At 36.5% G+C, this 23,951-nt stretch overlaps 1 protein-coding gene across 2 annotated transcripts in view; it reads left to right on the top strand.

The window, feature by feature from the left end:
* The window catches only part of LOC129770369 (SEC14-like protein 2), a 33,617-nt gene that overhangs the window by 241 nt on the left and 9,425 nt on the right, over positions 1 to 23,951 (top strand). For both annotated transcript variants that reach the window (XM_055773157.1, XM_055773156.1), the window contains exon 2: positions 320 to 528. In XM_055773157.1, coding sequence (XP_055629132.1) covers positions 475 to 528 — 54 coding nt within the window. In that variant the 5' untranslated portion in view covers positions 320 to 474. The remainder of the gene's footprint in view (positions 1 to 319; positions 529 to 23,951) is intronic.

Here is a 23,951-nt window from a genome sequence, read left to right as displayed (position 1 = left end):
TGCTCTTTACGGATTGTGAACTTTTCCTTCACTTTACTGTGTTTGCATACATTAAGTGGCTACCAGTACTTTTATTTTTCGCGCTTTACTTACCATTTCAATTTTACTGTTGTGTTTTGCTGTTATTTCACGCGCATTTGCTGAACGCATTGTGGAGTAGCATTCTAATCAGCTGTCTTTCTTATTGCGTGGAGTGATTCCATCCGGTTTCATAAAATCGTGCTTGAATCGAGCTCCTCTTCTCATCGAAGTGTTCGCGTTATTAAAATCATTCTTTGGCAAGTGTTCGAAAATATAGTTTCTTTGCCATTTCATTCAGATAAGGAAGAGCGGTGAGCAATTAGAGTGTGTGATAGAAATCAGTCAACAGCTGCAAGCTACAGGGAAAAGATTTTGTCACTTCAGTATAGCCTACAATCGGAAAAAAAATTATAAGCGTTGTTTGAAACAAGCGCTCTCAGCTGTGGTTCCACAATGGCATCAAAAACGCCAGCATTGCAAGATGACGAAAGGTTCGCGCTAATGAAGGTAGGTAGAAGTAACGTGAAAAAGTGTAACATTGATTCATTAAGCGGTGCTCTATATCGAGAAAAAACGATGATAAATCATTGATTGCCTATGGCAAAAGTGTATGACCTCGTATGTTATTCAGAAATGTTGTGAACAAAATTCCAAAACCGATACATAGTTCAAAACTATGAGGGTCCGACGACTCTTTTGGGATTTCCTCATATAAGGGATTCCGAAGCATAATTTTTTATCAGGCTCCAAAAAATGCTCGATTGCCTAACTCTCACCCTATATATAATACCAAAGTAATCAACGATTTTAGAAAGGGACAATTTTTTTAAGAATGTCGACTTACGCAAACTCAGTTACATGTCAATGGCTGACAGCATTGTTGTCTGAGCATGGTTTCTTTATAATTTCAAAAAGGTTGAACACAAAAAATACTGAACTACGTTAAGAGCGTATAAAGTCACAGTAGGCATTGGTTATCGGATAACCTTGTTTGTTTCCATCATAGTGATACCGGAACAAGTGAGTCGCGAAACGATCCTGCATGCTCGGGATGTTAATCATTGACTTGAAATGACGAAAAAGCAAAGGCAGCTGTTCGCAATGCTCATTTCTTTTCAAACGAAACCCGAAGTTATCATCGGGAGAAGCGACGAAAATGGCGACGCCATCTTATATCCAGAAAGTAAAAAAGAAGGGTGGTTTTAAGAAATTTCAAGGCACAAATTAAACCGAATCATAACGTGAAGCAAAATCCGTAGTTTTCAAAATCATGTATAAACAATTACGTATCAGAGTGAAGAGTTAAATGAATGTAGCCAAATAAACTTTTTTTTTGTTGAATATTTCTTCTAATTCCAGTAAAAATTACGGAATAAGTTGAAAAAAGCTTTATCTTCAAGCGCTGTTTAGTCATTCTAGTAACGAGATGAATGAATATTTCGAATTTTGTTTACGATAATATTTTCACATCATTCAAACCACTGAATGATAAGTTCAAGTTTACATCAGTTCGTGATTATGATGTTGTTCTTGGGATTTCCTCTGTAAAATTTGATGCCGTAGGTCCTGACAATCCTCACTTCATTCTGGAGGCCACTTTAGCCTTGATTTCCTTGTGGATAACATATGAGGACACGGTTGCAAATCTCATTCAATGACAGAGTATTGTCACACAGCTCGCCTTCGGTAAAACTGTGACTTCAGTCATCTCACGTAATTCGCCATGTGGAATAGAGGGAAAAGTGCCACTCAAATTTATTCATCTAATATCATTCCTCTTACGCCAACAATAACTGGAATATTCAAAAAAATTCAATGATGAGAAAAAAAAGAGAAATTTCACACGTGGAAAAAAACGGTATCAATCTGTACTACGAAAATCTGTGATTTGTACCGCACAGAATCTGTACCAAAAATAACGAAAAAATCTGTACCTTTCCAGATAAATCTGTGGCAACACCTGTCGAGCACCGTCTAGTAGTAATATCTATTCAGAGAGGCAAATAATCTCTTCCAGATTAGCAAGACGCAGTTTCAATTGTTAAAATTTGAATGAAAATTTTCACTTCAACTTATATAATTATTACTTGAAAGCTAGGTGGTGCGAAGTCAATTTTGCTTGAAAAAAAATTCTTCCACATTTTTTCCCGAAGCTGTCTTTTTCCCGCATGCTGTCAGATGTTTCTCCTATAAAATTAGCAAACGTTTTCGTGACTCGGGCTTTGTTTAATTACCTTTTTGACCGAACCAGAATTGAGGTAAATGTTGTAATTTGTATAATTCGTATTTATTAATTGTTTAATGAAAGAAATAAGTTCAAACAATGCAATTCTAATTTCATAATAATAATACCTAACATTAGTCGAGAAGTAAAGTGAGTTATATTCGATTTTAGAGAAATATAGAAGTCAATAATAGTGAAGTTTTAGCATCTGCCAAAATGTCAATTGGACCCTTATGATTTGAAACGATGAAAATTAAAATTGATGAAAAAATATAGTTCGTTAATTTTTATTAATTCGATTATTTTTACTATTAATAACAATATTTTCTCTAGGTAGTGTATTATTATAAGAAAAGTAATACTTTTCCCCCCTTATTAAATCTCTTCTGACATTTATATTGGATTCTTTTTGATTACCAATATGATTCTATCCGCAATACTCAGGTATATACATAAGAGAATAGTCGTATTAGGTATGTTATTCGCCTCCACTGTTACATGTATATACAGTCATACCTCGATATAAGGCAACCTCGTTATAAAGCAACCTCGATATGACGTAACTCGATATAACGTAACTTTTGCCTCGATTTAGCGTATTTTTTTAAGATGTAAAAATAAACGATACAGGAATAGTTTCTGGAGTATAAATTATTTTTAATGAATGTTTCTAGTAAGTCACTCACTTTTATTTTTTGATAAAAAAGAGCTTGTGGAAAAGCAATGTACGGATTGTTTTGTATTACAGTCCACGCATGACTTCAACCTGATATTCTTGGGCGGTCTTTCCACTTGGTATTATTATGGCATTTTTTTGAGCTATCCGGCTAGATACCGGATATTGAAAAAAAACCACAATTTCTCATTAACACAACATAAATAACGGACGGCGCCAGTGGTTGTGTGGTTAGCGTAACAGCCTCACAATCCGATCGGCCTGGGTTCTCAGCTGGCGTCGTTGGGATTTTCTGAGGCGAAAAATCTCTGGCTACGTCCTCCTTCGGAAGGAAAGTAAAAGAAGTTGGCCTGACTCATGAGTTGTTGAGTCTAATAGGTAGGAACAGGTGTAGTCGCATCCCTGATGTCGGTGAGTCGCACTGAAGTGGCGGAAATAGGCCGACAAAAATTAGTGAAGATAAAAAAACAACATCTTAACAAATCAAATCATTAGCTAGCTTGCGTAGCATAGCAATCTTATCAATGCCCTAGACTAATGAAGAAGAGGTGTGATAATTGCTAACTGCTACTTGCCTAATTATTTTCTAGCTTTTAGTACATTATCTGTTTCATTAGAATATTTCTCTACAATAAAACCATTGTACTGTATTCTATCAGTCAAATAATTTCATTTGATACCGATATTAAGTGGATTGCAGAAAATACATAGTGTGTTCTCCTAGTCAATTCGTTCGTTTGATACACATATCTCAATCAACCTTTTTTTTGGAGTAGATATGGAGTCAGCTATTTTGTAGCGGTGGCCATTGGTTGACCGGTGGTTGGATTTTTCAAGATAAGCAGTTTTAAAATGACAGCAGAGATAAAGGTGTTTATATAAATTCGGTCAGTTCCTATTGCTCAAATTTCTGTTAATATGGGATAACCCTACAGACATACAAACATACATACAAACAGTTCAAGTTAAATAAAACCGTTTAATGAAGTAATTTGCTATTTTGTGATTGCGGCAATCTTGGATTTGGTTTTTGCATAATCTACTGTGACCTGCCCTTTCATTTGATACCCATATTAATCGGGTTTTGAGAAAATATGTAGTCCGTCATTTTATAGTGGCAGCCATCTTGGATTTATATGTTTCATAAATAACCGTATTCTACTAGTCAAGCCCTTTCATTTGATACCCATATTAATGAAGTTTTGAGAAAACATACAGTCCGCTATTTTGTAGTGGCAGTCATGTTGGGTTTGTATTTATTATAAATAACTGTGTTCTACTTTTTTGTAAAAATGTGTTTATTTCTTCTAAAATGTAATCCTTTATTCGCTTCATGCACAAATGCAGTGTCATCCAGTTTCGTATCCTATCCGTTTCATCACTTATTGATACCAATTTCACTTAATTTCTTTCAGACCTTTTCCTCTACTCGAGACTGATCATGTTTTTCTATGAAAATTATCTTAATCTTAAGGTTAAAGGTTTATAAATACTGCTTGGTGATAGAAAATTAGTTTTTGCGCTTCGATATAAGGTAACTCGATATAACGTAACGAGAACAAGAAATAAAGTTGCTTTATATCGAGGTATAACTGTATTTGGGTGCCAATTGATGTATGGGAAAAAAGTTATCTCATACAAAATGTTCACCACCTCGAAAAAGCACCCTATGCAAAATTTTAGCTCAATCGGACTTAAGGGAGACTGGCGCAAAGCGGTCAAAGTTTGAGTTTTTTTGAAAATCGAAAAATTACCCAAGGGGGGAGTTTTCGGGGTTTTCGAAAAAAAATTAATGTCAAATGTCTTGAAATTGCATGAAACCAATGAACCGATTTAGATGATCGATATATTGAATCCAATGAGCTAGCCTTTTATTAAAAAATATTTAACTTGCTGGATTTTATTTTTGTAATTATTGATTGTAGTCGTTTTTTATTGTTTTCATGGCTTTACACTAGAGGGCGATATATTTCTTTAATTTTTTTTTTAAAGCTGAGGATTTTTTACACAACATATCTCGGTATCAGAGATGCTATTTTTCCGTTTTTGAGATATGATTTTTGGTTCGAGAAATCATTTTTCTCCCTTTATCCAAAAATTCATAACCTCTGAACCACTGAACCGATTTAGATGATCGATATATTGAATTGAAGCCTATAATCTTCTTTGAAAAAGTATCACACTTGCGGTTAGATTGGATTCTATTCGCATAGGTCTAGTCTAGTCACATGGGAATACTGAACGAAGACTCAAAACAGGTTAAATTTGCAAAATAATAATTCAGAAACGAAAAAAATTGCATCTCTGATATCGAGATATGTTTTGTTAAAAAATCCTCAGCTTTCCATAAAAAATATAAAAAATATAGCGTCCTCTATCTTTAACCGAGAAAACTATAAAAAACTAACTCAATCAATAATTACAAAAAAAATCCAAATTTTTCGCAAAATTAATATTGTTTCAAAGAAAACTAACTCATAAGCTTCAATTTGATATGTCGATCATGTGAATCGGTCCAGTAGTTCAAAAGTTATGAATTTTTGTAGTGGAAAAAATGGGGGAAAATTGTTTTTTTCGATCATCGATTAACTTTGAAAATTATAACTCATATAACTCCAATTTTCCCGGGTGATATGGATACATTTCTGTGGAGTGAATTGGTCATACAGATTTGAGACTTTTCTTTGGTCTAATTGATTCCAGACGCCGTGGAATTACAAAAAAATGGATTGACAGAAAAATGTCGGAAGAAGGGGGAGCTTAAAAGAGCAAGGTAAGCCATCAAAAGCGGATTCTCCTTGTGGTTTGGCGTCATATGATAACCGGGAAATGGCATTTGAATTGACCGAAAAATAAGCTCGTTCATCCGTTTGATCTCAAAACTCGCTCAACCGGAAGTGATTGGTTTGGGGGATTCATAAGTACCTGAAATGTCACATTCAACAATCATAAAATTTCGTTGCTGAAGAAGGCATTGTATGGTCTCAGTAAAATCCTTTTAGTTTGGATTCTGGCTTCAGAAGATGAATCTATGGATCTATACTGGTTCCTGTGCATAGATGCATAACTCATCACCTGTGTAGAGGTTATACACGGCATTTGACGCACCTCAATCTAATTTCTTCAGCATTTTTTGCACCAATGTACACGATCCTTTTTTTTAGCAATTGTCAAATCATGTGGAATCTAGGGTGAACAGTTTTGTTTATGACCAGATGTTTGTGCGATTCATACCAACAGCCATTGATGCTTGGATCTCCGGTATGTCACATGTCCCCTAATCATTATTTTCTGGCACGGCAGCTAATTTTGGTCGATCATTATTTATTGAACAATTAATCATCAAAGACGAAGGGGAAATTTGTCATTCAAACATTTATTAAAATTTTTGAAAAAATAGAAAAGAAATCGATTTTTTATTACCGTTCGATATTTTTGTCCGCTTGTTCTAAACACACAATGAAAAAAATGTCCGTAAAATATTCCAATTCGTTAAAATGATGTACATACTATCTTTGTACTTTCATTCTATGTACGAAAAAATATTATTTTATATGTAATAAAAAACTCGGCGATTACTTTTCGGGCAATCCAATATATGAGTAAATGTTGTGATCGCTTGAATAAAAATTAATAAAAAGAATATGCGTCTGTATACCATTCTTGTTCTTAAATGTTACCATTCTACAATAACCGGTTGGTCACTGCTTGCTCTGCCGCTAGAAGCCAGTTGATGGTACATGCCTAGCAGTAGCATATTCATCCGTGGCCTTGAATCTCAATGATTCCTCCAGAGGTTTTGAAATGAATGCAATTGACGTAGTAAATTTGCATGTCTGATAAACCAGTTCGAATTAGCGCGAAATCGTTACACCGACACGACACAGTTTTTTATTGCACATGAAACATGACGATTGTACACGAATAAAGATTATCCCTCACTGGACTTCCAAGAACAAAGACTCATTTCAAGCTTCTCGTTTTATTGCGCGAAATTAAAAGAAAGCAAAGCCGTTTATGGGTTATTTGACAAGCCTTCTTCAGATGAGATATCCAGACAATGTCACACGTGCCTTGAGTTCCCCCAAAAGACGGAACGACGGAACTAAGCAATATTATTGAGTCATTAAATTTACACCGAACGCACGCATCAACGGAAGAGCTTTCCGATGAACCGCGAAGAAGGAGGAAAAGGTCGGCTGAGCCGGTAAGAAGAAATCACTAAACCATTTACTTTACCTAATCCGACTTGCCTTGGGTTAGTGTACTTACTTGTTTCGTAAAGTGCTCACCTGTGCATGTTTAGTTAAAGCTATTTCTCACACATGCACTCGTAGCTGCAATTATTGCGCTGGGTGTTGTTTTTTTTTGTTAATATTTTGCAGCAAATAGGAATGGCCTTGAGTGTGTGCCTATTTTGCTACGGTTTGTAACAACAAACTGTTCAAATCCGTTTTTTGTTTTACTTATGATTCCTTTGATTGATTGCGATGTGGAAGAAGAAAAGTTCTGATCATCTTTTTTGGAGTTCGAATTTGTGTTCTATACAATTCATTTTCGGAATAGAGGAAGATTTATTTATACTATGCTAATATTGTCTCATTTCAGCACAAATTGTATATTTCAATGTATGCAGTACAATAAATCTACTCTTCGTTTTAGAGACTTAATTCGAACCATTATTGGGAAATCTTCTTCCAACAACTGATTGTTGGTTCAGAGTTGGTCCGAATCTGTAATTTAACTTGAAAGTCACGGAGGATACATCCAATATAAGTAAAATATGATTTCGTGACTTACTCATATAACCTTGACTGTGCCAGATAATTTTCCATTACTCATGTTTGTTTTGTGTAATATTTGCATACTCTGCCGCCCTGGTACATGCCTGCTGAAATGATTTCTTATATGACATGACAAACAGCGATGACAAAAATAATAAGTAAGACACTAGTGAAAAGCATCTTTTCTTCTAAAATTTTGATCGTTCCACCGTTTAATTCTAAGCGAAAGTTTCCAATATAAAGGGTGGAGCTATCACGATTTAGACAATGAAGAATGCGTGTAGTTTGGATGTATTTTTCTTGAGAAAAAAATAGAATGACACGACGGCATTGTTAACGTAGGACTACGAAATTATATCCGGCGAGAATAAACATTATAGGAATTTGAGAATGTACACTTTAGTACAACAAAGTTCCACATTCAGTTTTCCACAAAACACTATTACCGGTGGAAATAGTTTCTTCACATCCGGATTGAAATCGAAAAATCGGTCACAGGCGATTACATGTTTGTTCACCAACACCTTGATTTCATATCTATATAAAAATGTAGTGATGTCTGTCTGTCTTTCTGTTTTTCTGTCTATCTGTCTTTCTATTTTTCTGTCTTTATATCTTTCTGTCTTTCTGTTTTTATGGACTTGGAAAGTACTGAGCCAATTGGCTCAAAAATTGGAAATCAAGCAAATAGAGCGGAATTTGACATGTGAAGATTTTGGGGAGCACGAAACGTATCTATGGTGAATAGACTTTCCTCCCTCCATTCTAAAGTGGGGGGGGGTCTACCATACAAATAAATCACAAATTTCTGCATAACTCAAAAATTAATCAAACAAATAGAGCCGAATTTGTTTCTATTATGGTTCAACATACCTACTCCTCTCTAAGGGGGAGGGGGCTGTCATACAAATGAAACATAAACTTCTGCATAAACCGAAAACTCATCAAGCAAATGGAGCCAAATTAGAGATGTGAAAGTTTTTGGGTACGATAAATATTTCTATGATTGTATGACACCCCTCCCTCCTCTGGAATAGAGAGGTGGTCCCATAAAAATATTACGTATATTTTAAACAAACATATTCCAAACAAACATGACAATTGAAAATTTTGTGTTCTACATTTCATATGGTAGACAATTACATAGTAACAAGCTTTGTTAGTCCATTTGATGTTTGCTCTAATAAAATTAATAAGCGAACGCGAAACCGCTGTGGCTTCGGAAACCTTTACAAAAATATATTGCAAATGCTCTGCTTTGGTGCTCTGGCCGTTTCACGAGTCAATAAATTCATCGGGCGTTGCTTAAATTGCAATATCTTCTCTCTACACAGTTTCCGTTCACATGTTGCAGTTTTTGTTCTCTACAGTTGCACTCCGAGCGACATATTTACATGCGACTGATTTGCAGTGGTTTATAAACATATTTCTTACTTCATCTTCTTCTTTTTGTTGTTAACGGATACTTTAACTGAAAAAACATGGGGTCTATGAAAAAAACCGAGTTTAAAGATTCGTACAGCAGTGCTACTTCCTTTGTGGTATATTTCTTCAACGAGATGAAATATCGAAAATCCTTTCGACACATTATTTCTGGATACATAAGCCTCTCGAAAATGCAGAAAAACGATTTTTTCGACTTTCCAGAGAAGGTTCAACCATGACATTATTTCTCATAAACGTTACCTCTTCTCTGATTTGGCTCCTTTACTGCTTCTACGTCAAAACTACGTCTTATTTTTCTTTTAGTGGTTCAATCAAAATTACACAAAAATATTCATTCAAGCTTTCACTATGTACCATATCATACACATGAAAAACATTTTTGTGCATATTTCGAGAACTAAGTGAGCAAATGGAATCAAATTTGGCATGTGTAGGTTTTAGGGGGCACGAAATGTTCTTATTGTGGTACGATACCACAAAAAACTGTCATACAAATGAAAAACATATTTCTGCATAACTCGAGGGCTAAGCAAGTAAACGGAACCAAATTTTGCATGTGGAGGTTTTAGGGGACAAGAAATGTTTTTATTGTGGTACAATACTCCTCCCTCCTCTCCAAGGGGGGGATGTTATACAAATGAGAAACAATTTTTCTGCATAACTCGAGAACTAAGCAAGTAAACGGAATAAAATTTTGTATGTGGAGGTTTTAGAGAGCAAGAAATGCTTTTATTATGGTACGATACCCCTCCCCCTCTCTAAAGGGAGGCTGTCATACGAAAGAAAAACAAATTTCAACATAACTCGACCACTAAGCAAGTAAACGGAACCAAATTTGGAATGTGAAAATAACAAAACGCATTGATAACAAAAACTCCATTTCGAGCGAGACAAAGTTTGCCGGGTCAACTAGTTATTATATATTTATTATTATGCGAGATCGCTATCGACTGCCATAGATGCAATTGAGTGTTTCGTGTCCCTTAATACCTTCACGTGCCAAACCTGGCTCTATTTGCTTGATTAGTTCTTGAGTTATGCAGAAATTTATGTTTCATTTGTATGGCAGCGCCCCCTTTTGAGAGGGGGAGGAGTGTCTATTCACCATAGAAACGTTTCGTGCCCCCTAAAAACTTCACATGCCAAATTTGCCTCCATTTGCTTGATTAGTCCTTGAGTTATGCAGAAATTTATGTTTATGGCAGCCCTCTTTTTTAGAAGGGAAGGAGTGTCTATTCACCATAGAAACGTTTCGTGCCCTCTCAAAACTTCACATGCCAAATTTGGCTCCATTTGTTTGATTAGTTTTCGAGTTATGTAGGAATTTGTGTTTCATTTGTATGGCAGCTCCCCTTAGAGAGAGGGGAGGAGTGTCTAACCACCATGGAACTTTTATTGCACCCTTAAAACTACACATGCCAAATTTGGCTTTATTTGCTTGATTATTTCTTGAGTTATGCAGACATTTGTGTTTCATTTGTATGGCAGTCCCCCCGTAGAGAGGGGGAGAAGTGTCTAACCACCATAGAAACATTTATTGCGGCCTAAAACCTGCACATGCCAAATTTGGTTTTATTTGCTTGATTAATTCTTGAGTAATGCAGAAATTTGTGTTTGTATGGCAGCCTGCAGGAGTCTCGAACTATCATAAGAATCTTCCCGACCCCAAAAACCCCAATGTTCAAGTCGATGTCGAAACTCATGGCCGTCAAAGTGTTAATGATCACCAAATATAAGGAACGTGATTGGGGTTGATTCAAAATGTTTTCGCATAACAGTCGATTTCGCTGGCAATGGATTTTTTTCCTGGACGCGATGCTGACTATCATTTTTGTATGGCACTTCGTTGAAACAGTCTCAAAACGTTGTCTTAAGCTTCGCGTATAAGGTTTAGTCTCTTTCGATTCGTTTAATTTGATTTATGGTGAAGCAAGTGTACCCTCTTTCAGATGATCATACCTGAAGACAGTTCCAAGTTTAGTATTAAAATTATTTCAATATATCCAATTTCATCATTGTAACCTTTTCTGTTCCTGATCCTTAAGTTCAATATTGCTTGCAGAAAACTTGATACTTTATTAAGGGATATTCATTATATACGGAAAATTTAATCATAGTTCATTATTTTTATGTAAAAATGGTTTTATTACTTTCTGGAATGTAATCCTTTATTTGCCGAATACCGGATACCGAATATCCGACCGCCGGATATCCGGTATCCGGTATCCGGCCAAACTACTATTCGTTTCATCACTAGTAGAGATACAGAATTGAAGGGCTCAAAATGAAAGGAGTGTAAGGAGACTCTCTCTTTTAGTCATAGACCATTCCCAGCTGTATTTGACTATGTGGAAGATAGGTCAGAGCTACATCTATCGGATTCTATAGCAAACTCAAATTGAATCGTTTTTGCAGTTGAGTTATTAACTGAAGAAAAAGTTGATGGAGAGAAATCGATCAAATCACTTACACCCGTTTCATTCTAAGCCCATCAATTATTATATTCAAATGCTGTTGACCGCTCTCTTGATAGAGCGACACTGGAATGAGAACTGATATACTTTATATTCTCGGCCGGTGCAATTGCTTTCTTTTTTTTCCAGATGCTGGTGCTGTGCAAGCGCAAAGAGTGAGAATTAACAAAGTAAATTTTGAAATTGACTCTGAGCATATCCATATGCTGTTGACTATTCGCTGGCTTGGGTAGTTATAAAAAAAGAATGATGATGTTGGATTAAAGAGGCTTTAAACTTTTCAGTTCATTCGCCTCTAATGAAAAAAGAAATTGCGAATGACAGCTTTTATACTCTCTTTTTTATTTTACAAATTTACTTATTTTATATTATACACGCGATATTTCAACGGGAATTGAACCATAATTTGCGATCAACAGTGTTACAAATTGTGTTATGAAAACACATTCTGTTGTTGTTATATAATGCGTTTTATTAACGTTGATTACAAATTGGAGTTTAATTACCGCTCTGGCCGGGGGATTTTTCGCCTCAGAAATATCTTCCAACCAGCTGGTTACATGTATGTATACTAGAGCTTGCCAAGGTGCGTTATCTGGCTTAGGAATCTGAACTCAAAACTCGGGAAAAAATATTTTTTACTGTTTGATTGTCTTCTTCCTGTTGTATCAAAATTCTCGAGAACTGGTATCGATCGAACTTGTTCTTTTAATCAAGCTAAATTCCTTTGCAGTTATATATTGTCGTCAAAGTAAAATTGACCCACTCGCAAAATTTTTACCTCCCGAATGTATCGACAATATTCCACAAACTGGCAAATTATCTGGTAATTTTCCAAAAACGAAAACATCAAAAAACAAAGATGGAACAGAACCACACTTCAATTAAAACTTGAAGTCTAATTCACACAAAGGAAGCAGAAATAAACATCTTTTCATGAAATTTATTGTCGCTCTTGAAAACCTACATTTAAGCACGTCGGCTCTCAATAAAGTCCAAAATAGGCAGGCTTGTGGCTTATAAAAAATTAAGCAAGATACGCGATTTGTCCGCGGTAAGTGTTAACGGTGATCACCTGTTTTTTGGCCGTGAGGGTTACACTTGACTTTGAAGTAAATGATGTGTGAGCAGTGGTTTATTTATGGTAGCACAATTAATTTAATTATCGATAATTTGTTACAAGAACGCCGACATAATAAACGCTGTGATTACGCTTTAAGTACAACTCAAATAGATGAAAACAACATCACTCCGACCTTGAATAGTACCTGAAAGGGTATGTCTGAAGCATGGTATGGCTCTTTATGATTCACATTACAACTGAATTAATCTTAGGGATGAGGTAGCTCAACAACGAGTTATGTAAGAAGAAAGCCACTTTAAATAAATCGTCGCACGAATTTGTTCACGTTTCAATTCCATTTTAGAGCGGAGACGATTTTTCCTAATCACCATAAACAACACAATGAATGTCTAAACGCTTTAATTTTTGACAAACTATTCGTTGCTGATATCAGCATTTCAAAACTTCACATATCCACATACATTTCCTGCTGTTAATAACCTTACTGTGACGTACAACGTTATTGCACGTCAGCAAACGTCAAATTCAACGCCCCGAAAAAAAAATTTTATACATCTTTTTCCAATAATTATATACGATGCTTAAACCATAAATATTTTACTGCTCAACCACATACACAAATATCCGGCTCGAACTGTTGTCCATTTAAAATTCGCAATATGTAAGAATAAATCAAGATGACCTTGCAGTTTTTTATTCGCAAATAAAACTAACCAATCTCTTATTCAACTGGAGCTTGAAAAGAGCTACACACTTCAACTATGACTGTTTGCGATACATATTCATAAGTTCTTGTTGGCTTAATATACGCGACCAGGTGTAAATGAAAATACAAAACAGGAAAAGAACTGCGTTGGTGAATTCTGTTTATATTAATGCACTCGCTGGAATATGGTGCACAATCATTTCATTCTTAACGTTCTGATGAAACGTCGCATTTGTACGATAAAAATATTACGTTTTAAATTTTCAAGCAAAAACTGTTGATAATTATGTGATAGCGCTGTTATCTAACAGCTAATCCTCTGAGGGTATGTCCGAAGATCGATCAACTTCGAAAGCCGGTTCCAAGTCGGAGTGAGATCATCGATTTGAGCTGACGTTCCTGCTACAAAATAAAAAAAAACTTCATCAACGATACTTCAGTAGATTATAGTAGATTAGAGTAGATTAGAGAAGATGATATCCGTAAATTGCATGAATTCATTTGGCATATTCATAATGGTTTTTTCTCGATAATTTGTTGCCATTTTTTCAAACTTTAAGCAAACGGTTTTGCAGGTACTCTTTTTGCCACAAGTTCAGATTTCAGATTTTAGAAATATCGTTTACTTTTTCGTCCTAAAGTATACAAGGCTGCATTTCTGTCCATTGCTTGTAATAAGAGTTTTGAGCCAATGTTTTGTTACATTTTTCAGTACTTCAAATTAGCAGTTAATATAATTTTCCCTTAATCTGAATTGAAGAGTTTTAATTTACGTGATTTTTTTTTTATTTTCTCAGTATACTTCTCAAGCAAAATTTAGCTGGTCTTATAAAAATCAATGAGAATGTTCTACATGCAAAACTCGATCGATTTTCGTAGGCAAATCATTTTACATGCACAGAATCCGGTTGTATTCACTTGGTGTGAGGTCTGGACTATGAGGTTTTATTTTTTTTATCCCATTTATTTGTTTAAGGCTCATTAGCATTTTAGCTGTAACAGAGCCGAATTTTAATCGTGTACATGTCACATGGTTATCATATCTATAATTAGCACATTACACAGTTGCCATTCGCCAGTATTCCTTCTATACCATTACATATGGTACATTCACATAGTAGCCATTTAGACGTAAGAGTTATTCTTTCTGTTCTTCCATTATCCAGTTGGACCACCGGACAGCGGAGACAGTTGATTGATCATTGTTGAGTTATTTATAGAACAGTAGCCCGATGTGTCTGGCAGAGCAGAGCAGTTGTATGGATGAATCGATCTTATTTCGACCGTGGATCGATCTCCATCGCTGATGATTGTTGCGTGGACGTAGATATTCTGTAACAACACAAAGATGATCAATGAGGGCCCTGAGTTATGAACTCACGATCGATCGCTTACTAAGCGAACGCGCAACCAATGTGGCTACGGAGACCCCCGACTATGAGGTTGATGCATAGAAACCTGTCAGCCATGCTCTCGTAGCTTCTTGCGAGTCACTACCGATGTGTTTACGTGAGCAGTTTTTTAATCAAAGAAACCAAAATTGTGCATAGTTGGCTGTGATATTACCGAGATCGTAAACACCGTTCCCAATTTCAGCTTCCTGGCTTGCATTTATGCCTTATAAAAAAAAACTGTAGAATGTACAGAATTTCCATAGTTCGAAAGTCCCATTTCCAAGTATAAATCTGAAATTGTTCAACCCATATCGTACCATGTGTTCGGAAAATCGAACAGCAACTTTGATAATCTTTCATGGCTTTGAAAATCAATTTTATGGTAATGCTTTGACAACCAATGATAGCTTAGTTTATTTTGATAGTTTAACTTTATTAGGCATTTATTAGGCAATACATTCGATTTAAATCAATTAGGTGCGGATGGTGTTTTCAATATAATTAAAAAAAACTAAATAAAACGCAAAAATATTTTATCCTTTCTGCAGTATTACTCTGATAAAATAACACATATTCCCATCTATTCCGCGCGGCGAATGCCGTTGGATAGCAATGTTTCTCGCTTTATTTCTGAAAGCCACCTAATTTTTCAACTCCTATTTGATATTCGAGTCGATTATATTAGGTTGGGATGAAGTAATCCATTATTTTCTCGGTAGCTGGGTTAGTGATCAATACCTCGCATAATATCGATCATACAATTTCAAGTGTAGGCTCGTTGTAAAGGTGACATTTCACACTAAAAAAATCATTTGCTGTTTTTTGTTTGTTCCATTCAGTTGTGAGTTACTGGGTGTTAACAATAGATGTTGTGCACCCGTGGTTGAGTGGTTGGCGTCACACGTAACATGCCGGGAGTTCGGGTTTGACTCCCGTTCTGGTCGGGAATTATTCGTCAAGGAAATTTTGCACTGCGGTCATGCGTATTCTAGAGCTTGCCTCTCAGAATGCATTCAAGGCGTGTTATTCGGCATAGAAATCTCAACTCATCACTAATAAAAATAACGCAAGTAATACTACGTTGAGACGGCGAAGTTTCTCTAGGACATTTTACACTTTTTCTTTTATAAAAGCGAAAATGAAAGCCAGGTCGCTAAAATACTTTTAGAATGGCAACAAATTTTACGGGGCATATTTGACCCAAATCGAACAATCCGATATATTTTAAAAAGTTTTGAATTTCACATAAACATAATGGATTACTTTTTCCCCAACGTAATATATGAGTACACGACTTCAACCGTGACTTAAATCATCTCACGTCATTCGCTGCGCGAAATAAAGGGGATTGTGATGTAGGTCAAAAACCATTCGATTATGCCTCCTATAGGAAAAATAGAAATAGGAATAGGAAATTGATTGTGCGAAAAATCGAAATCTAACTTCCCCAGCGCATTATAATTTGTTTAATTTAGAAGACGGAAGGTTTTTTTCATTTATTTTTGCATTCACAATTACGAATGTATTGATTAATTTAGTAGATATTGTCGAACAGTTACACTTTTGTCCGTAATAACCCTAGGTGTTGGCGATCCGTACAACTTTGAGTGTGGAGGACCTGGAGGAAACAAAAGAAATGCGGCATTGTCGAAATATTTGAGTAACACTGCAATATTTTTTTTTGCTGTATTATAGTGACTTTCAGCCTTTGGCTAATTCATCACTTGGACCAACGGATTTATTCCGTTGGAAGAATGTTCGGAGTGAGGATTGAACTCGTGACCTTTAGCGTGAGAGGTACGGATGGTATCCTCTACGCCAGATCGCCTCCGACTACAATAACTCATAACATGATATATAGTTGAATGGAATTGAGAATATATTGCACTGAATTTGCATTTAAATTTTAACATTTTTAAACTTACATCGTACCTTCTAATCTGATACTCCACTTTTATTACTCATTTTGAATAATTATTGATGAACATGTGATTAGGGGAGACGAAACAAATAAGAAAGCGCACTCGATGGATTTTTATGTATGTTATAATGGTTCGAGGTGGTCAGGACATCACGATGTAATTTTTCTTGATGACAACGCCTCGTCAAACTTTGTATGACCGGTCAGGGGAATCAACTAACCCATGCGGCTTATTCCCCAAAATTAGCTCCTGTCGATTGTCTTTTGCATTCATCGATACGCACTCGCTGAGCAGCGCTTCAATTCTTATGAATATGTGCGAAAATGACTCGATGACTGGTTTGGCTCACGAAACAAAGATTTTTTTTTGCAAGGCATTCACGAATTGGCTAATAGTTGGGGAAAAAAGTGTTAAACCACTCTAAAACAGTAATCGAGTATTTTTGATGAAATATTACGCCTAGTGCATGATCATATTTTACTTTTCTTGTAAAACCACGCGGGATTGCTGATCCCCTCGTGGATAAAGCCTGGTTTAGAGTTCCCGTGAACGTGAACTTGAACAGGTGGTGGAATAGTACGATCATTTCACGGTGAACTACATTGCGAACAAACAACTCAAAAAATCGTGGTGAATAGAATGATTTTGTTCACGTTCACGTTCATATTAAAAGTTCGGCAGCAAACGTGAAGTAAATAAACATCGATCTTCAATAAAGTAATTCGGATAGAATATACGGTTGTTCACGAATCAACCCGAAGATACGAAGTTTTTCAACCCGCGCAGAGATCCGATTGAATGAAATTGTATCCATATCAAAATTTTCATTGAAAACTTAAGAATTGCTAAACATATCCTTTTACAGTTCACGGTGAAATAATTTTCAGAATGCCTTGGGACATTCAAACGTGAACATGAACGGGGAAATATTTTGACGCCTATATTCACCACTGTTTTCACGTTCACGTTCACCGAAGTCGGTGAACTATGGTGAGTTCACCAACATCTCGATTTCACGGTGGAAATTCAGAAGCGTTGTGAAATATTTAATTAATCCACTTTTATCAATACGAATTGTGTTTAAACATGTTTTCCAACTGGAAAATGTTTCTTCCTATCGTTTCAAGATGTTTTCCTCGCGTTTTATATATGGACTGATGAATTATTAACAAAAAAGTGTTTGTCCGCGTTCACGTTCACGGGAACTCTAAACCTACCTTAAAGTGAGTGCGAAAGGTTAAGAAACACATTATGATGCGTCTAGGATCGAAGCTAGTCAGCCCAGCTAACTATTCGATCTGGAAAGTTAATATCTTTCGCATTTAAATGTACTTAAATGTTGTAAAGTCATTGAACATTGAACAGCTTCGAGTTAATCATCTTGTTCATCAAAAAGTTTGACAGTTACAGTAGCAGTCATATCTCGTGCTAGATAATAACTTCAATGGTTTGTTTTGGTCTTCAGATTTTGTGTGATAGTTATTTTGTACGTCTGGGTACAAAACACTGACCCCGCTTTTGCCGACCGGTTGTTGTTGTTGTTTTCAATTATAGAGACTTTGAGCTGTATGACAGTCATTCGTCTCTTTATTCCCCTTTACACACCGGAGCAACCACTCAAAGTTACACAATACTTGTAGGTAATCATTTCAGGTGGGCGCAGGCGCCTCTTTTAGATTACCTTGGTACGTGATACCAGGGTGTAAGCGTTCAAGTTTTGATTGCAGTATCAAATGTATTGAATCAGGTTAGCCTCTTTAAGGAAGTCCAGAGTGTGTCTTTCTTTCCGTGTGCCGTTCTGCAAAACGACATCTAGGCAACCGGTTAAGCCGTACCTCCTACGAAGGTCCGCAGTTCGCATGCATTCCGTTAGAATATGCCCCATTGTCAGGCGGGTGCCGCAACAGGTAGAGGGCTCTTCTTTCTTTGCTAGGAAGTTTTGAGTCAACCACGTATGCCCGATGCGAAGACGCTAGAGAATTCGCTGTTCATACGTGTTGGCTCGGTCCCTCCATTTGCCGGTTGATGCTTTGATTCTACGAAACTGCAGGTCCCTTTCACGATTCCATTCAGCCTCCCAAGTGAGGAGAATGGAATTGTTCGCCCTTCTAATGAGGTTCTTACCAGGTATACCCATACTGGTAATGGAGCCTCTCCGCCCTTCGTTAGCAAGCCGATCGGCTTCCTCGTTCCCCGGGATCACGGTGTGACCAGGAATCCAACATAGGATCCAACACTACTTCCTCTCAGCTGCTCTTCAATTTCTTGAATGATGGGGTGTTTGATATTACCACCCTCTACAGCTTTGAGGACGCTCACCGAATCCGAAATAACTCAGCGAAATGCCGACCGGTGGTTCCGCTTCGGTGCTGAACCTTCAATGCCCGGACAATAGTTTCAAGCTAACGGAATTTATGAACCGCGACGATTTTAAGATTTTCAGCAATATATTGATATATTGGAGAAAGGTTATTGGTGGTGGCATATTATCCCTTTAGAAAAAATGAATAGGGGAAAAGTGGTTAAAATGAACACCCTTAGGAATATGCCCATTTACTGCGTCCACATACCGCTACAATTTCCGTTCTTCGAAGAATATTATAGCTTAACTAATTGCGTTGTTCCTTATCTAAATTTGTTTAAATCATTATTGAAATAGTAGATACATGTATGAACTTGTGCTCCCGTGGCCGAGTGGTTATCGTCATAACTAACATGCCGGGTGTTCGGGTTCGATTCCCGTTCTGGTCGGGGGAATTTTTCGTCAAAGAAATTTCCTCCGACTTGCACTGTGATCACGCGTATTCTAGAGCTTGCCATTCAGAATGCATTCAAGGCGTGTTATTTGGCATAGAAATCTCAACTAAGTACTAATACAAAATGACGCAAGTAATACTACGCTGAGACGGCGAAGTTCCTCTAGGAACGTTAGTGCCATTGAAGAAGAAGAAGATGAACTAAGCTGAGTTTATTCACCTAGAGTTGTAATAAAAATGTTCTCATACGTGTCCGGCATCTTCGAAAAAAAAGATTGCGTCGGGAAAGAAGGACACTTGGCGGGAAAGACGGACACTAACGGAAAATTCAAGTTTATGTACTCGATAAACTTTGGAGGTCTTCAAATATAGCTTTAAAATGATCTAACAAAAAAGAGCTTGTAATGTTTCTCATTTTTATGTCTAAAATAGCTTCCGGCATTCGGAATCACTAATTCGGATTACGTTTTAAAAACCGCGCTGCTAAATCGTCCATGATATGTGGTTGCACTTGCAAACGTTAGTGTTAGTGGGCATCTGTTAATAAAACAAGGAGGAGTTAATCAAATTGTTTTCAAAACAAAATATTTGTCTTTTGTCGGTGGAGTGTCCGTCTTACCTGGCTTGATTAGTATTTTATGTTTGTCAATATTTCTGGAGTAAAAAAAGAGAAAACTTCACCGCTAATTCGATAAACTGGAAGAGAAGTGATGGTAAAACACTCACGTAACGGAAAATACCTCACAAAAATAATCATTGAAAACCTGCTCATTGTAGATAATTTTTTTGTTTTTATTCACAATTTTATCAGAAACCCAGCTAGGTGTACACAGTGTCAAAGGTGTTAGATACAAGGTATTGAAAGTTTGTACATAATTAAAATTTAAAATAAAAAAATTAAATACCCTACCCTGTCCGTTTTTCCCGACATTTCCCTATTTCTTCTATAACTGTTTTTGATGTCGCGTGCTGAACTGAGTCCTCCCTCTTTTGTTACTATTTGCATCCCTACAAACTAAAATAAACGACAAACGAGTTCGATGGCTGCATATTGCGTGACATCCCATTATTTTTAATTTCATTATATAATCATCAGGATGTATTCTCTTATGAATGTTTCAATAACGCCGCAGCACACCTGTTAAAGATGGGCTCGACCGCTACGCATTTGCAAGCATTAAATTTTTAATATATTGCATACGTTGATTGGTGAAGGTGATCAACTTTTTTCTAGTTCAACCGGCTAGCACCGTTTCTGCAGGATTAGTTGCATTCTATCCACGTACGGTTGTGAATGGAACTGTCTACAATACCCCTTCACGGCACGAACCCTACACGACAGCCATTTATTGCTCCATGAAATAAAATTGAGTGGAAGAAACGTTTAGTTGCCGGCGTCTACAGTGGCTGGTCGTGATTTTTTGCACGCTCTGCAGAATATGGCATTGCAATGCAAGCATGCAATTTACCCACTGACTGAGTGCCGAGAAGCCAGATCAAGTGTACTTGCTTACCATTCGGGGGAGGTGGGTAAACCTGTTTCGTCTCACTCGATTCGTGGTGCAGATCTAGTAATTTCCCTTTTCAAAACTAGAAATCGCACAGCAGCAGCTGCTGGTTAAGGTTGTGCAGAATGTCAACTACCAAGGGCACGTTTTGGTTCAGATTACTTTTAATGCTCTAGGTGTTTCCCGAATGAAGTTTTTTTTAAATCCCGGTCAATACATATAGGAGAAATGAGGGTGAGACGGACAGTGGAAGTAAGATGGACATTCAACTGTTGAATTTCATATTAATTTTGATGAGTAAACGATACATCACAAGTGATTTGGTGTTGGGATGTTATTTTCGCGGCGCTTCAATAATTAATATTGGAAGTGGTTTAATTCACGTACCGGTGCAGATTTCAAAAACATGAAAAATGACCTCCGATATTACTTTTTACCTTTTACATTAGTATGTGTAACTGTTAATGCTTAAAATCCAGTTTCAAATGTATAAAAATGGTACTTTCGTGCTCGTTTTTACCTATCGAAAATTTCAAGATGTTCAATACTCGATGATTTGATATTCTCGTGACTTCTGTAAGTAATTTCACACGTCATGCTGACCTATTCAGTAATCAATGTTTTCGGGCTTTGAATTTCAACTACCAGACAAATCAGACTACTTTCCGGATAGCATTATGCAACAGCTCAACGTTCAATTTCGATTCCACTGAACAACACAAAAGCTTTAGATATCATGACATCGTGGGATATTTCGTCAAAAGACACGACAGAACAATAATTTCGATTTAATTGCTAATACAATCATACAATTTCAATCTCACAACCCCAATGAATCGGGAAGTAAACGAATACACCCGAAACAAAAGTTTTTAACAAGCTTAACTTAAGCCTAGTTCAAACATTACACGTGCTGGCAGTGCACTGGATGCAACTGCATGAATATACTGTACAAGCAATGTAATTACTATTGACACTAATAGATGGTTAATTTAGCACAGCTAACTCGGGTCGAAGTGAGTATACTCAACCGGAGGGCAGATCAAATTAACACAGCCGACCCTTGTGGAAGATCAAGGGGAGTGCTGCGTTTATGGCGGCTCATGCCTTCTAGAGAGGCCGCATCTCGAAGTAAAGACCTTTATCGGGGTCGCACAATTGGCCGAATAATTTGATATCTTGTAAGTGGTATGTGACGAATTCTCTATAATAAATCTATATAATTCACATGATTTTATTTCTCTATATTGGAGAATATTTTCTATTGAAATTCACTTGTTGCCATTCAAATACTTTTGTGACGTTACAGCATCTGACTTTATGCGGCTTCCGACTCTTGAACTTTAATGTTGTATTTTCAGTGCCGATTCAAAACATACAAATGAACTTTGTTCTATCATTTGTCATCAATATATGAACATGAATTTCAGTTTTTTAACAGAAATATTATTTTTTTTAGAAAACTTTCATGAATTTTGCAAATATCGGCATGCAATTTGTGACGTGACAAACAGCAGCGTTGTCACGTCACAAAATCAATAAAGTGTATTGAACATATATTTTATACCGTATTGTACAAAACTATATACAGTAAATTACATCTAATTCGACATACATCACTCAGTGTCGCGTTAGAGGCGATTGTGACCTGTTATTGGACATTCGCCATACCAGTGGAAAAGCGTCGATTTTCAATCCATAATTTGGGTCAAAAACTCAATGTTTACAAAAATGTTCAATTAGAGACGAAAATACCCAATTATTCGAGTTGCATTACAGGACTGTCCAGTTAGTCGAATTTGGAGGTAACTTACAGTACTAATATTTATGTAAATCATTTTTCTGAATTCATTTCCACTTTCTTCTAAGATCTCCCTTCTCCTTCCAAGGGTTCAATCAATAATTATTCGCACTCTCTGATATTTTGAGGAAAGCAGAACGCCTGGTAGGGTGAATAGTTCATTCAAGCAATTCGTCAAAAACTTCAAAAGAGAAGAACGTGATGCCAAGTTCGTCTTGAATTCACATGCGAAATATGTGTACCAAATATGATTAAAAAAATATGATATTTACCGGTTTTTGAACTTTACAAAAATCATGTTACTACAATCAGATTGAAGGAAGCAGCTCACTACTATAATTGACATTTTGCTCATTCGATAATTATATTCGGAATTTAGTTAGATAAAATGCACTTTCAAAACCATCCGAAGTTACTCAACGACAGCAGATAAAATTACTTCCAACCTTTTTTCCATTGTTACCATCTCCATCAAATGAAACTCCTTGTGTCAAACTTGTACAATTAAATCAGTTGAATACAGTCAAATGAACGGGATTTCCAGATGAAACTGAATAAATTTTCATCCCATCCTCGACATATGGTGTTAGCTGATCGCTGTTTAGATTGAAACTAAATAGGAAATTACAGAGTAAAATAATTTATATTTACCGCTCGATCAGTAGAAAGAATCAACAAACATAGATTCGATGGCACACCCATTGATTCTGTTCAACAAACACATATTTCATTATACAGAATACATCCACGGACCAGGCCGACCAATCGGCTTAGGTTTAGCTGACTGATCACTGTCTAAAGTGAAACTGGAAATCAATACCACACAATCTACACCTCACCTCATGCAACGTGACATGTTGAATTTGAATCATTAGGCCTAGTGGCCAAATAACGTAACACTAAAAAATCGAATTCCGGACCACCTCAAATCACATCCTCCGCCCTCCCCTACGTAACCAAATTCCTATCTGTAACACACAATAAGTAACGCAACCTTGACCACCTCCCTCTCCTTTCTCGCTTTACGTCATCTGTGCACGACCCCTCACCGCTACATTACATTCTTATGTAACATCATAAGTGAGAGCACAGATTGCTTGTGCTAATCGACAAATCAGAAAGCGGGATTTTCATTCAGATGCTTCGTTTTTTTCT

Source organism: Toxorhynchites rutilus, chromosome 2 (genome assembly GCF_029784135.1).
Source record: "Toxorhynchites rutilus septentrionalis strain SRP chromosome 2, ASM2978413v1, whole genome shotgun sequence".
Lineage (NCBI taxonomy): Eukaryota > Metazoa > Arthropoda > Insecta > Diptera > Culicidae > Toxorhynchites > Toxorhynchites rutilus.
Note: the sequence above shows the minus strand (reverse complement) of the source record. Positions and strands in the feature narration are given on the sequence as shown.